Source organism: Lissotriton helveticus, chromosome 3_1 (genome assembly GCF_964261635.1).
Source record: "Lissotriton helveticus chromosome 3_1, aLisHel1.1, whole genome shotgun sequence".
Lineage (NCBI taxonomy): Eukaryota > Metazoa > Chordata > Amphibia > Caudata > Salamandridae > Lissotriton > Lissotriton helveticus.
This window is the reverse complement of record NC_136061.1, coordinates 981,784,848-981,798,338: the sequence shown is the minus strand read 5'-3', so window position 1 is coordinate 981,798,338 and position 13,491 is coordinate 981,784,848. Positions and strand designations below refer to the sequence as shown.

At 46.7% G+C, this 13,491-nt stretch overlaps 1 protein-coding gene across 6 annotated transcripts in view; it reads left to right on the top strand.

Moving 5' to 3' along the window:
• Positions 1-684: 684 nt before the first annotated feature.
• Positions 685-13,491, top strand: part of PCNT (pericentrin) — a 1,333,356-nt gene continuing 1,320,549 nt past the window's right edge. For all 6 annotated transcript variants that reach the window (XM_078681435.1, XM_078681433.1, XM_078681434.1 and 3 more), the window contains exon 1: positions 685-902. In XM_078681435.1, coding sequence (XP_078537561.1) covers positions 852-902 — 51 coding nt within the window. In that variant the 5' untranslated portion in view covers positions 685-851. The remainder of the gene's footprint in view (positions 903-13,491) is intronic.

Sequence of the window (13,491 nt, the reverse complement as noted above, 5' to 3'; positions counted from 1 at the left end):
CTGGCTGACATCCTGGGTGTATGACCAGTGTAAGGTGAGTGGCATTATGAATCTATATGTCAAGGGAGCAAGTGACATTCGATTTGGGCTGTATAGGATGTTATTTGGTTGAGGTGTTACAACAGTTATTTTTATTTTAGTCTGTCAAGTTTAGTTAAGTTCCCGAGTTGAACTTGAACCTTTGTTGCACATTCTGAACGCTGCCTATTTACACCAGTCCCGGGTCCATATTACTGACTTTTTTGTCGGGTAAACTTCTTGCTTGTAGGGAAATTCTGAGCTCACACTACCTAATATTACTAATGAAAACTCTGGTGCAGACATGTTATTTGCAGACGCGCCCAATAATAATTATTTCGTAGCGCTGTTTATCCTTTCTTTGATTCTTGCACGATATTTTAAAACGCAGGATCATAGCGCTCTTGTGCCCCCCCCGTTTTCCTGCTTCGACACTGAATGCGAGTTCTCTTCTCAGTGCTACTGAAAGTACTTGGGTCCCACGGATTGGTTGAAGGCAGTAAGAATTGATTGGCGCTGGCCACTGTTTGGAATGTAATGGGCGTTTTCTGTGGGAGGCGGAAACTAGAAGATGATTGGCGAGAGTCGCCGCGGTCGGTTCTATGGCTGGTGCGTGTAGGAGTCGATCTAAGGTAGGAATGGCTGTGATTGGTGGAGGCGTGGCTTACTGTAGTGGCCATGTTGAAAATCCCTGTGACAGTTTTTTCGGCGGCTATAGGCGCGGGTAAATGAGTAGGGTCCCAGGAACAACTTGAGCCAACAACAGTACGACCCTCGGAACAGCAGTAACTTCAACACCCCGTCAGAGAAGAGGAACTCCCCCATTTCAACTCATGGAGCCATCGGAGGAGCGAAGGAGAAAGCTGGAGGCCGGGAGAGCCAGGGTAAGGATATGTGGATAATCGGGTAGAGTTGAAAGTTAAGGAGAATGCAGTATTGCTTACTATATTGTGGATTCAGTGGTGTGCATAGAGTGGAGACTGGGTGGTGTTTGCCAGAGAATGAAAGTGTTGACCTGTAGAGTTTTAGAGTCAGAAGGTGCTCGATGGAGCAGTGAGCAACTGGTGGGTCAGAAGGGGTGCACAATCAATGCCTTACTCAAATTCCCAAATTTGCTGCAGGTGGAAGTTGGCCGACCAATTGGTATTAGCTCTTGTTTCAAATGGGTCCCTGGTGCACTTAAGGGGACCACAACACACAAACTGCAGGATTCACATTACTTACCGTGACCCAGACCCTTTTCTTTACCAGGCATTCTTCCAAAACACTATTGCAACAGAAGAAAAAGATACACCAAGCAGGCAAACAAAAAAGAATATGTAGAAGAGAAGTAGTCCGATTTACAGTGTACAAAGTAAAAAAAGTAGATCTTTTAGTTCTTTCAGTCTCATCATTTCAGACCTGAAGCATTGTTAATATTATGAACAACGAAGCCATAGTTGCTGCTTTTTAAATTTATTTCATGCAACTAACATCCATTGACAAAGCCAATAGTCATGGCTTGTTGTAGGTCTAATGTTACTGGATGCAATGATAGAAACATCAAAATACCAGTTGGGTGTCGCACTATGCTCAGCACATAGTTTTAGCTTGGGTGTTTTAAGCCAAGCCCTTAATTACATCATACACACACCCTGGAGGGACCCCCAGTTTTTTCATCCCACGTAAAGTACTGCAAACAGCACCATGTCAGTCACCTCACGTCCTGGCGCTGTGCATTATGACTCATGACTTCCACCTTTTCAGATTGCCTATGTGCAGGTGCATAGTGAACCCTGCCCCACCCCACCCCTTGCTTTAGGCACTACAGGGAGGATGAAGTTTTTGATGGGTGTCTTCTGTCTGCAACTGGATGGGTGGGTGTATGGGTAAAGTGTGGCTGGAAGGATGGGTGGTAAGTGAAAGAGGAATGGAAAGAGAAAGGGAGGATGGCTGGATGGATGAGTGAAAACATTAATGAATGATTGGCAGAATGAATTAGCGAATGGGTGCATGGGTGAGTGAAAAGAAGAATGTAAAGATGGATGAGTGACAGAATGCATAGTGAGTGAAAGGCAGGATGGAGAGCTGGATGGATGGGTGAGTGAAAGTATGGACGGATGAGTGACTGGGTGGATGGGTAAAAGGGTAAATGATTGGATGGATGAGCGAAAGGATGGCTCGGGTAAAACGTTGGATGGGTGGATGGATGGATGGATGGATGATGGATGGATGAGTGAAAGGATGGATGGAAGGATAATGATTGAAAACGTTTCCATATGGATGGGCACACTGATGGAAGGACAGAATGAATGGTGAAAGACTGAATGATGGATGAAAGAATTAATGGATGACAGAATGTACATTATCATATGAAATACCACAAAAAGACCTGCACAGTTGCTCAAAGCTGTATGTATACCAAACAAACGTGAAGTGCACGATTGTCTCAACCTAATATAAACTTATTTTGACTTGTACTTAAGTGGTTGTCTATTTACTTACTTTTATACTATTGCACAACTTCCTCTGATGTGTCTGTAAAACGTACCTTTTTCACAAAGTTTTGTCCTGAATGTTGACCCTCTTTCCTGAATTTTGACCCTCTGTCCTGAATTTTTAAACTTACCGTCCTGAATTTGCACCCATGCCAGTTAGCCACCCTATAGAAGGCAGCTTCGGTGGAAACTGAGGGAGGTGGCATACAGACGTATGGACTACAGACCTAGGGAAAGGGACTGTAAAATAGGGAGGCAGGTGACTGCAAAGGAGATATGGCAGAGAACCCGGACTTGGGACTTTGGAGGGTCATATAGGGATACTGTTGTGTAAATTACGCACTACACAACTGACCATAAGATCAGGTGTAATGGAAGGCATGTCTTACACCACCTGTGCGAGCAGTCTTCTGTACTCCCACAGAACACTCCACACATCATTGCAAGTCCATTCTAGGATAGAGCCTACTACATCAACCCAAACCCCTAACACCCCCCCCTTTCTTATCAACAAGTCAAAACAAATAATACAGAATATGAATAAAAATATAAAAACAACATAAGGACACCGATAAAATGCTATCAATTATAACCATATAAAATCAAAATAACTAAACGAATAATGGAAAAGAATGTACCACACATTTCCTTAGCCATTTATTACCTCCACAATATAAGCCATCAACCATCTTGGAGGTCTTTTCTCTCTTTTGTCAGTAACCATCTGATCAGGAATTGTTTCCTCCTTCTGATGGCATATATCAAAAGCAACACTCTAATCACACACCACATCAAAATCCATGCCAACAATAACATTAGAATTGCACACTGTATCACCTTCCCCATTGCATATACCATGTTCCAGACATATATTCTGTGTAGAATTTCTCACAATAGCTGATGCTTCCAGCTCCTCATTGAACCAATGGAAATCCTCTTCCGGAACCCCTATAAAATCTTTCTCTAACTCCTGCAAAACTAAAGCCACTCTTTTGAGGTTCCACATCTTACCACTTTTCACCTTGACTGTGTTCTGCAACACTTCCACCACCTACTCAGCATCAAAATATTGACTCACCCTTAGGTACCTTACTAGATTTCCTGATACAAACCCAGTCCCCAACCTTGCAAAACACAGGTTTTGCACAGTGCTTGCCATCATACTAAGATTTACTCCTATGCATTTCCACTAATCTTTCTCAACCGAAATTCAGGTGGCCACTGCCCCCCACTCATGCTACACATCCAACCTGGATTATACTCAGTCCTGAGATTCCTTCCTCTCATGAGCAAAAAGGATAAAAATCCAATGACCCTATTATTGGTCACCCTATAAGCCCACACTGCTTTCATTACTTGCACTTTCCAATTAATGTTACTGGATACTGCTTATTGAATAACACCTTACCATTCCATTTCCAATATGATTATACAGTGAAGTGACTTTGTGTTTAACTTCTATCCTCTTGAAGTACTCCTTAGATGCCGCAGACAAAAACTGTACACCTTTATCATTTAAAATGGTAGACGGAATACCCCCTGAAACAAAAACCGTATCCAAAAACCTGATAACTTTTTAGTATCTGCCTTGTCCCCAACTGGCATTCTTGTGAAAAGATCCAAAAAAAGGTAATATACCTTTGTGGTATCCCTACCGGTCCAACAAAATAAACTGCTACTGATTCCCAAGGGTGTTCAGGAGTACAGGCATTACACATGGGTGGTCTCAAAGTGCATAGAGATTTGACTGCAAAAGAACATATTGAGCATTGCCTGACAAACCTTTCCCCAGCTAAATCTACTCCTGACCACCAGAACAGCTGCTTTAGCAGATTTCTTCCTTATCACACCAAAATGACCTTCATGACACAATTCAGTTATTGTTCCACGCGACCCAGTTGGAGGAATGATCCAGCCAGCCACTGCCTTAAAATCATTTCATTGTAGACAGAAAATTCCGATCTGATTTCCTAGTATGGCCTTAACATCAGAAAGGAGATGCTCTGTTTTCAATCAACCGCCATAGATCAATCCAGACACTTCTTGTAAGGCACTATGTTTTCCATACACTGAAATCCACTCATCCTTCATAATTGACAGTGTACCACCATCATGCACCATTGTCATCTGGAAACTATTCCATGCATCATCCTCACATTCTTCTAATGAAAGTGGCATATGAAGCAATCTGCCAGAACTTCTTTCCCAGGTACATATACAATTTTGTAAATACAATCTTGCATAGTTTCACAGTTTAAGTTCTTAAGTTTGACCAAAGATTTGTGGTTTGCATGGATGGTCAAATGTTTCCCCTATACAAAGGCCCTAAAATGATCCAAGGCCCAATAGCATGCCAAAGCCTCTTTTTCGTTAATAGATGACAAAGACCTTTAAGCAGAATAAATTACTGTCTCTTTCCCTCTTTGATCTTTAACCTGTGTCAAACCCGCTCCAGCATGCGAGTAATGCAGCAGTGTGAGGCGTGCAGCAGTGTGAGGCGTGCAGCAGTGTGAGGCGTGCACCAGATACTGGGCTTGATGGGGTGATTGCAGTCTCTGTCCTGCAGTACGATCTGAAGGACGCGGATATGTACTTGGACATGTAAGCACTTGTGCATGACCCTGTACAGGGTCCGCTCATGCATGTCATTTAGAGGTCGCAGCTGTAACCCCTGGCTTACCCCGGACTTGCCCCTTGCGATTCTGGTACTGCATTTGCGACTCCTCGACTCCGAGGGTGCAAACTCAAGGGCAGCTCATCCTTTTGGACATCAGTTGGGGCTGCAAACGCCTTGTTTTGTGATATTTGTATCATTACACTAATTGTGAATAGCAATATATTGTTCACTATTAGTGTAATAAAAAATGGAGTAAAATTAGCTGGAACATGGACCCTCACTGGAAGCATAGGTAGATACAAAATGCTTTGAAAGATATGGTGTGTGCAGATGACAACGTGTTTATGTGTGCATGTGTGATTGACTGGGTATGTGTAAGCGTGTGAACATACAGGTCTAACGGCGTGTCATGTCACTTCCGCTAATCCTGGCCTTTTGTTGACTTGTCGTTCATGGGTGCACTGCCTTTCAGCACCGTTTGCAAAATACAAATATCACCCACTGATCGTTTCCAGAGTACTGAGAACATGACTTATTGTCCGAAATACCAAACAGAAAGTGAAGAATGAGAGCAAATGCATTTCCCTTAAAAAAACATTTATACGATTCCTTTAAAGGTCTAAGCAAAAGGCCTTTTTTTTTTTTTTTGCAAAGGCAGCTTGAAACGGGCATATGAGGGGAGTGAAAATCAACTACAGAGAAGGTGGCTGCGTGGAGAATAGTCTAGAGTAGTGGGGGACGAGCAAGTAATCATTTGTGTCCAAAAGCATTTCACGATCCATTTAGCTAAAATCACACAAGGCGCAGGAGGGATGGAATAGACTTCAAATTAGTTTAGGATAATCCAAAACAGCCTTGATGTACTGTTCAATCATAAAGGGAAACACAGAAAGGCGGGAGGGGAGGAGACCGTCCTGGAGTCCTGCCAACACTGCTAAATAAACTTTTTCTTAATGAAAATATTATTACAGAAATAGTTCCTGTCCCCAGGCTTGTTCACAACTCTCGACAGCCCGGCCTGTGGTTTTAGTGTCATGCCAGGAGTGGGTAAAGCCTCAGTCGTTCTTGGGGCGAGTTGTGTCTGATGAGACGTATCCGAAATGTCTTGTTTCAATTCTGGATTCAGAACTTAAACACATTGTGTCTGAGACCAGCATTTCCAACTCTGGCTGGATGTTCTCCACGGCCACAGTATCCCATTTTAAAAAATGCAAGCAAAACAAAAACAGACATTTAGTATTGGCAAGAAATTGCTCAAGACATCCATTTGTGTGTTTTTAAATACATAGGCAGATAAGAATGTATCTGTTTTTTCCAGGCTTTGATAAGCGTAAATGGTGCACAGGCCAATCATACCTGCCTCCAATATAACAGTTGCCCAAAAGTAAAAAATAAACAAGACGGTCAGAGAAAGCGGAGACACAGAAGAGGCCTGAGAGGGAGAGTTTTGCCCTGAAATGGATCCCCCAAAAAAAGCTTGAGTGGTACTCGCTCCACTGCGAGCATATGTCTTCATATGGGCTTTGGTGCGCGTAACAGACACCAATAGGCCATAGGCGGAGCTACGCGACCGCCTATGGCCTATTGCGTGTTGTGTTAAAAAACAGGACGCACTCCAAGCCCAATCAAAATGGACCTTGGAAATAACACGCAAGAGCTGTGTGGAATTTCCAGGTCCATTTTTGAAATGCTAGTCAAAGGGCTTTTCGCTTCGCTCGCCCTAAAAACGACAGATAATTAAGGTGAAGTAAGCCCAATGGCTGTATTGTATTGTATTTGTATAGCGCGAACTGTCACCCGAAGGGTATCCTGGCGCTTTGACTTATCCAGACCAACGCAAAACACAACACTACACTGCCCTGGGGAATAGATGGAACTTCAAGCCTTTCTTAAATGAGAAGAATTCCCCCGTGCTCCTTAGAGTCACTGGCAGAGAATTCCAGAGTTTGGCCGCAGTGTATCCAAAGGAACGGCCTCCCATCCGTATCCTCCGGATCTTAGGGACTGTGACCAGATATGCCGATAAAGATCGCAGGGGTCTGGAGGTCGAATACCAGGAAAAAAGCTCTTGTAGCGGGACAGGCCCCTGATCATGGAGGGCCCTAAACACTATACACAACGCTTTAAAACAAATGGGCTGGTGGACAGGTAGCCAGTGGAGGTCCTTAAGCGCCAGGGATGAAGAAGCCGAACGCAGTCGAGATAGGGCCAGTTTAACAGCCATATTCTGGAGGCGCTGCAATTTTCCGATCGAAATACCAGGGGCACCCAGAAGCAGTGCGTTGCAGTAGTCTAGCCTACTGAGAATAATACTAAGCACTACTTCTGGTCTAGCTTGAGCCGGAAGCATAGGGAGAATCTTACGTAGAATGCGGAGCAGCGTCATACATGTGGCGACAGTTTTGTTTACAAAAACATTCAGCTGCAAATTTGGTCCAAATATAACGCCCAAATTACGAGCGGAATCTGCTGCCGCAACTGTACCCTGGAAAGCGGTGGGCCAAAAATCCGCCGGCAAAGACCGAGGAATGCGATCCATAGAGCAGTGCAACACCTCCGTTTTTAAGCCATTAAACTGAAGAGAGTTAATGCGCAGCCAGTTCGCAGTGGCTATCATGCAGCGATGAAAGGTCTCCTGGGACACAGCCTCTCTACCTTCCAAGGAAAAGATAAGCTGCGTGTCATCGGCATAATTAATAACAGAGATACCGAAAGATTTAATCAGCTTAACTAAGGGGCGGAGGTAGAGATTAAATAAAATGGGACTGATGGCCGACCCCTGAGGTACCCCATGACCCACTTTTTTTGTGCCAGATCTAAAAGGCGGTAGAGCCACTAGTTGATGTCGATCCTGAAGATAGGAGACCAGCCAGTCTCTAGCCAGACCAGCCACCCCGGCTTCCTCCAATCTGCTGATGAGAATGGCGTGGCTGACCGTGTCGAACGCAGCCGACATATCAAGCAGCACTAAAAAGGCTGCATGACCTGAGTCGACACGTGAACGAAGATCATCCAGGACAACCACTAGCGCAGATTCGGTGCCGTGGGCAGGCCTGAAACCGAACTGGGCCATGTCCAGCCAGGTGTTAATTTCCAAAAAACTGGACAGATGTTTAGTGACCCACCTTTCCAGAATCTTAATAGGAAATGGAAGCAGCGAGATTGGCCGGTAGTTCCCCAAACAAGAGGGGTCCAATGTAGCCTTCTTCAGGAGGGGAGAGACCACTGCAAGTTTCCAGCTATCCGGAACCGTAGCAGTGCTGAGAGACTGGCAGCAGATGGAAAACAGAGGCGAAAAGAGTTCATCTTGAAACACCTTCCACAATCTATGGGGCAGCGGGTCCATAGGAGATCCGGAGGACACACCATTTGCCAATTGGCAGAACTCCTCATAGAGGGGGAGGGGAAAACTGTTAAGCCGTGCCTGTTCCATCACAACCTCGGGGGTCCCAGAGATGGACAAAGGGGCCGTACCCATCTGGAACTGGGGGCAGGAGGAAGCTAAATCAGAGAGCCCACTCAAGATGGTGGCAATCTTGTCCTCAAAGGCCGCTGCCAATGAGTCGCATAGGGACTGAGAGGCCGGAATGCAATTAGCCACACTGGCCGGATGGGATAAGTCCTTGACAATTTTAAACAGAGTTTGGGACTTATTTACTGCCTGCGTCAGCGTCTCCTCGAGAAACTTGGCTTTGGCACATTTAATTTGCGCTTTATAGCACAGGAGAGCTTGTTTATAACAGGCTTTGTCAGGCTCTAGGTAGTGCTTCCGCCAAGCTCTCTCCGCCTGCTTACACCGCAGCTTCTGTTGGAGAAGGTCTTTAGAGTACCAAGGCATGGCAAGTTTGGGCCTATCCCTTGCTTTTCGTAAGGGTACCAGGGATTATCCAGGGATTCAGTAATTTGCTGGCTGAGACGCATATAGCTCTCATCCACATTTCCTCCCAAGATAAAGCCACCAGATAGCAGGGTGGGGAGACTAGACTGTTTCAGCAGTCTGGACCATTGCGTAGTAAGATTGGTTGCTCCCATCTTGTCACGCCTCCGCGTGATGGCAGGGAGAAATAGAGAAAAATGAACCAAGGCATGATCAGTCCAACATTGGGAAACAATATTCCTAATAGTGACCTGATTCTCATCCGCAAAGACTAAGTCGAGAACATGACCCTTAAGATGTGTATGGGAGAGCACCAGCTGTTGTAAGTGTATGTTATCACAGGCCTGGCACAGATCTCTAAACGCTGAATCCAAAGGCCCGTTGGGCCAGAGGTTAAAGTCCCCCAGAATTAATAATCTAGCGTGAGTATTAGACAGATCATAAATGAGGTCTACCAGCTCAGGTAGAGCTGACAGGGCATTTCCAGGGGGCCTATAACACAACAACCCGGAGTGCCAGGCACCCCCTTGCCCTTTCAAAGAAAAGCCCAGGAGTTCAAAACCCAACACTGCCTTAATCTCCAACAGCGAAAGGTCCAAAGTGTCCCTGAAAATAAAACTAATTCCCCACCCCCCCCTCGGCTCCCTAGTCGAGGGTTGTGTCTAATTTTATAGCCCGGTGGACAGGCCAAACCCAATTCCACCTCACTATCAGCCCTGGTCCACGTCCCCGTCATAAAGAGGACATCTAGCTCATATGTCTCTATAAGGAGAGATATTTCCACATGGTGCTTGCTAAGAGATCTAACATTAAGCAAGCCACATGACAACGTCCCCATGCAGCTGGTAGCTAACCTACCATTCAGGATGGACCGCTGATCTAATCGCATGAGCTCCTCCCTAGAGTATACTAAGCGGGAAGGGTCAGGAGGGGCAGCGTAGCCCACGCTGTGACATGCAACAGCTTCATATGCGTGTAAAATCCCAGTCATTACCGATATGGTTTGACTTACCCTAATAAAAAGTATTTATCTATCATGTGGCGGTCGAGATGGGCCCTGTAGTCCGACTCTGTTGTTTTACATAAATGGCAGTACATGAATGTGGATGGGGAGATAAAAGAAGAAACCTAACTAAAGCAAGCTTTAGTTTAGAGTACTCGAGTCTGCTTGGTCAAAAGCATTTTTTGCTTTTGTTTGTTGAAAGAGGAGTGTTGCTATGGCTTTAGCAAACTGCAATGTCCTGGGGGTGGGCACCACAGGACATTGCTAGAGCTGGCACTGGGGTGTGTGGGTCCCCAGGGCCATCTTGGGCTCCAGGAGGGGGCCTGTGTGCCCCCCTCCAATGGTAACTTTAGCCCTGGGGAGGTGATGCGCCTTGCAGTCGGCCCCCTTCATTATTGTATTTGCGCCCCTTGGAGGTGGCGGTTCCTAAGACCTGCGGAGTAGGCCGGAGGGCCTCCTCCCTCATTTTCTTAAAAATTCAGTATGCCCCTTAGGAGGTGAAGGTCCCACATTTTTAAATTTGAATAATGTATGTGCCTCACGGAGATGGCAGTACCCTGGCTGTAGTAGGGCCTCCCCGCGTTTCTTTAAAAGAAACGGTGTGCCCTGGAAAGGCGGTGGTCCCTGTGGCAGCGGGGGGAGGGCGGACTCCTGCATTTGGAGTGTTCATTGTCCCGGGGTTTTGGGGGGGGGGAGCTTGCCCCCCGTATTTGTATTGTTTACTGCCCCAGCGAAGTGGCGGTCCCCAGGGGGGGACGGGTCGCCTTGAGCACCCTCCCCTCCTTTATGCTTCCGGGATCTGGCCCACCTGGGGGCTTCACAATAAGAACACATGACAGCCCGTGAGTCTTAATTTTCTGCGGATTCATGGATCCACCTATGAGTCCGTGATTAAAAATAAAAAATAATGCTTTTTACTCAAGTGCAGTCCCTAAGTGGACCCCCTGCCCCCATCTCTGGTGGGTCAGGGTATTCCGACCATGCCCCCCTTTTACAATTAATTTACATTCTTTGTGGGACTCCGTTTCAAGCAGAGTTCCAAGATGGCTGCCAATACTTCCTGGTTGAAGTGATGGCAGGCAATCAAATTTTAATAGGATCCGCGAGTCCACTGCAATGACTCATGTCCCCGGATATCTATATATATTTTTTTCAATTTTATTTGGAATCTTTTTATTAACTTTGCTCATGATCTCATTCATTGGACATCAAAGTTCATATGGCATGGAATATAACAACATTTCATCATACAATAGGAGGCAAGAATAGGCATACATTGAACTGGTTTTACTTATACACCAGGCCCAGATCCACCCTTTGTGGCTCGATATTTCCAGCAAGACACCCATACCTTCTTCCATTTCTTAGTACAGCTCCTGGACTTGTATATGGTTTCCTCCGCTCTCTGAAACCAATCTAGGTCCCGCAGCCATTGGTCCCACTGGCTATGTTACTTTTCACCACTCCGGCTGCCATTGCTAACCATATCTCGTTATGCCTGGAACGGTCCGTGGCTCCTTTGATCCTGAGTAATAGCCACCTGGGCTCCACCGGGACCCGTGAACCCATTACTGCTGCCGTCGTGTTTGCTACTTTGGTCCAGAAGGGCACTATCTCTGGGCATTCCCATAGGATGTGGTAAAATGTGCCTTCCCTCTGGCCTCCTGTCGCACAGAGGGGGGATAGGCTCTTTCCCCAAGCGAACAGGTGAGTTCGGGGAAAATACACTTGGTGCAAGATTTTTAATTGCGCAAGGCGGAACCTAGTTCGAATTGCAATTTTGCGGGGGCTCTGTAGGATGTCCTGCCAATCCTAGTCTTCCAGGACACCAATGTCCTCCCTCCCATCTCTCCCGCCAGGACACCAGTGGGTCTGGCATGTTATTTATTTATCAGTTTACGATAGATAGTGGAAGTGGGTTTCTCCAAAATGGGATCCAGGAGGAGCCTGTCTTCCATAGGGGAATACTCCGGGATCGAGGTGTTGGTACTTATGCGTGAGCGCAGGGCATGGGTAAGGCATATGTAGTGATGGTATTGGGAGTCGTGGAGTTGGTACTCTTTTTAAAGATAGTCAAAGGATCTAGGGGCGTCCCCTTCCCATACGTCGCCCAAGTACTCAATACCGATTAGTTTCCATCCCTTGAAGCCAGTCATTCTCGTCACCTCTGTTAGCTTATCTCCTAGCCAGAGTGGGGTTCTACCTGTCAGGGAGCCCGCCCACCCTCCAGCACTGAATCGCAACCCCTGTGTGTGATGGTAGATCCTTGCGCGGTCTCCGTGCGTAGAGAAGTGGTTCGTAGTTACCCCCTCCGCCCCGGCATGATGTATCTGTCTATTCTATAAGCTGGTTCCGAACCCGCTGCGTACCCAGTCGTTGACCTCCTGCAGCTGGGATGCCCAGAAGTACAGTTGTATGTCTGGGAGGGCCAGCCCCCCATCATACACTCTCCTTGTGAGCTTACGCAGCGATATCCTCTGGTTGCCACCCTCCCAGAGCAGCATCCACAGTGCCTGAGATATGCGCCTGAGCACCCAGCCAGGAACCGCGTTTTGTAAGATATATATATATATATATATACTGCAGCTGGGATGCCCAGAAGTACAGTTGTATGTCTGGGAGGGCCAGCCCCCCTTCTTACACTCTCCTTGTGAGCCTACGCAGCGATATCCTCTGGTTGCCACCCTCCCAGAGCAGCATCCACAGTGCCTGCGATATGCGCCTGAGCACCCCGCCAGGAACCGGATTTTGTAAGATATATCTTACAAAACCCGGTTCCTGGCGGGGTGCTCGGGCGCATATCTCAGGCACTGTGATGCTGCTCTGGGAGGGTGGCAACCAGAGGATAAGAGGATATCGCTGCGTAAGGCGTACCCAGCTAAAAAATATTGGACCAGAGCCCAATCACTGGAGAACCATAAACCAATAAGGCCATTCGATGCTGTTAAAGGCCATTGAGGCGACCAGCGCCATCAATGCTGTTTGGGTGCTGCCCACGTCTTCAGTCATGTAAAAGACCCCGTAGAGCCGTCGTAGATTGTGTCGAATGCTTCTGCGCGGACCCTGACTGGTCGACATGTATTGGGTCTGACAGAACAGAGCAGCCTTGTCACCAAGACCTTTGCCAAGACCTTGGCCTCCACATTGAGAAGCAAGATGGGCCGATAGGAAGAGCACTGATTTGCCTTATGATTTAATATAATTGTGGCCTCCCGCTGATCAGGCGGAAGCCTCCCCCACTTTTCACGCTTCGAGAAACATCTGCCGGAGAGGGTCAATGACAATGTTCGCCTGCCTCTTGTATATTTCTACTGGAAGCCCATTCGCTCCCTGCGCCTTACCGTCCTGGAGAGAATTAAGTGCTTCCCCTAGTTCCAATCTCTAGAGTTCAGCCTCTAGACGGTCTTTTTGCTCCTGGGACAGTGTGGGCAGCGCAAAGTCCCGTAGGAACTCCGCACAGTCCTGCTCCGCCCCGGTGCATACCGGGGTGTAAACCTTT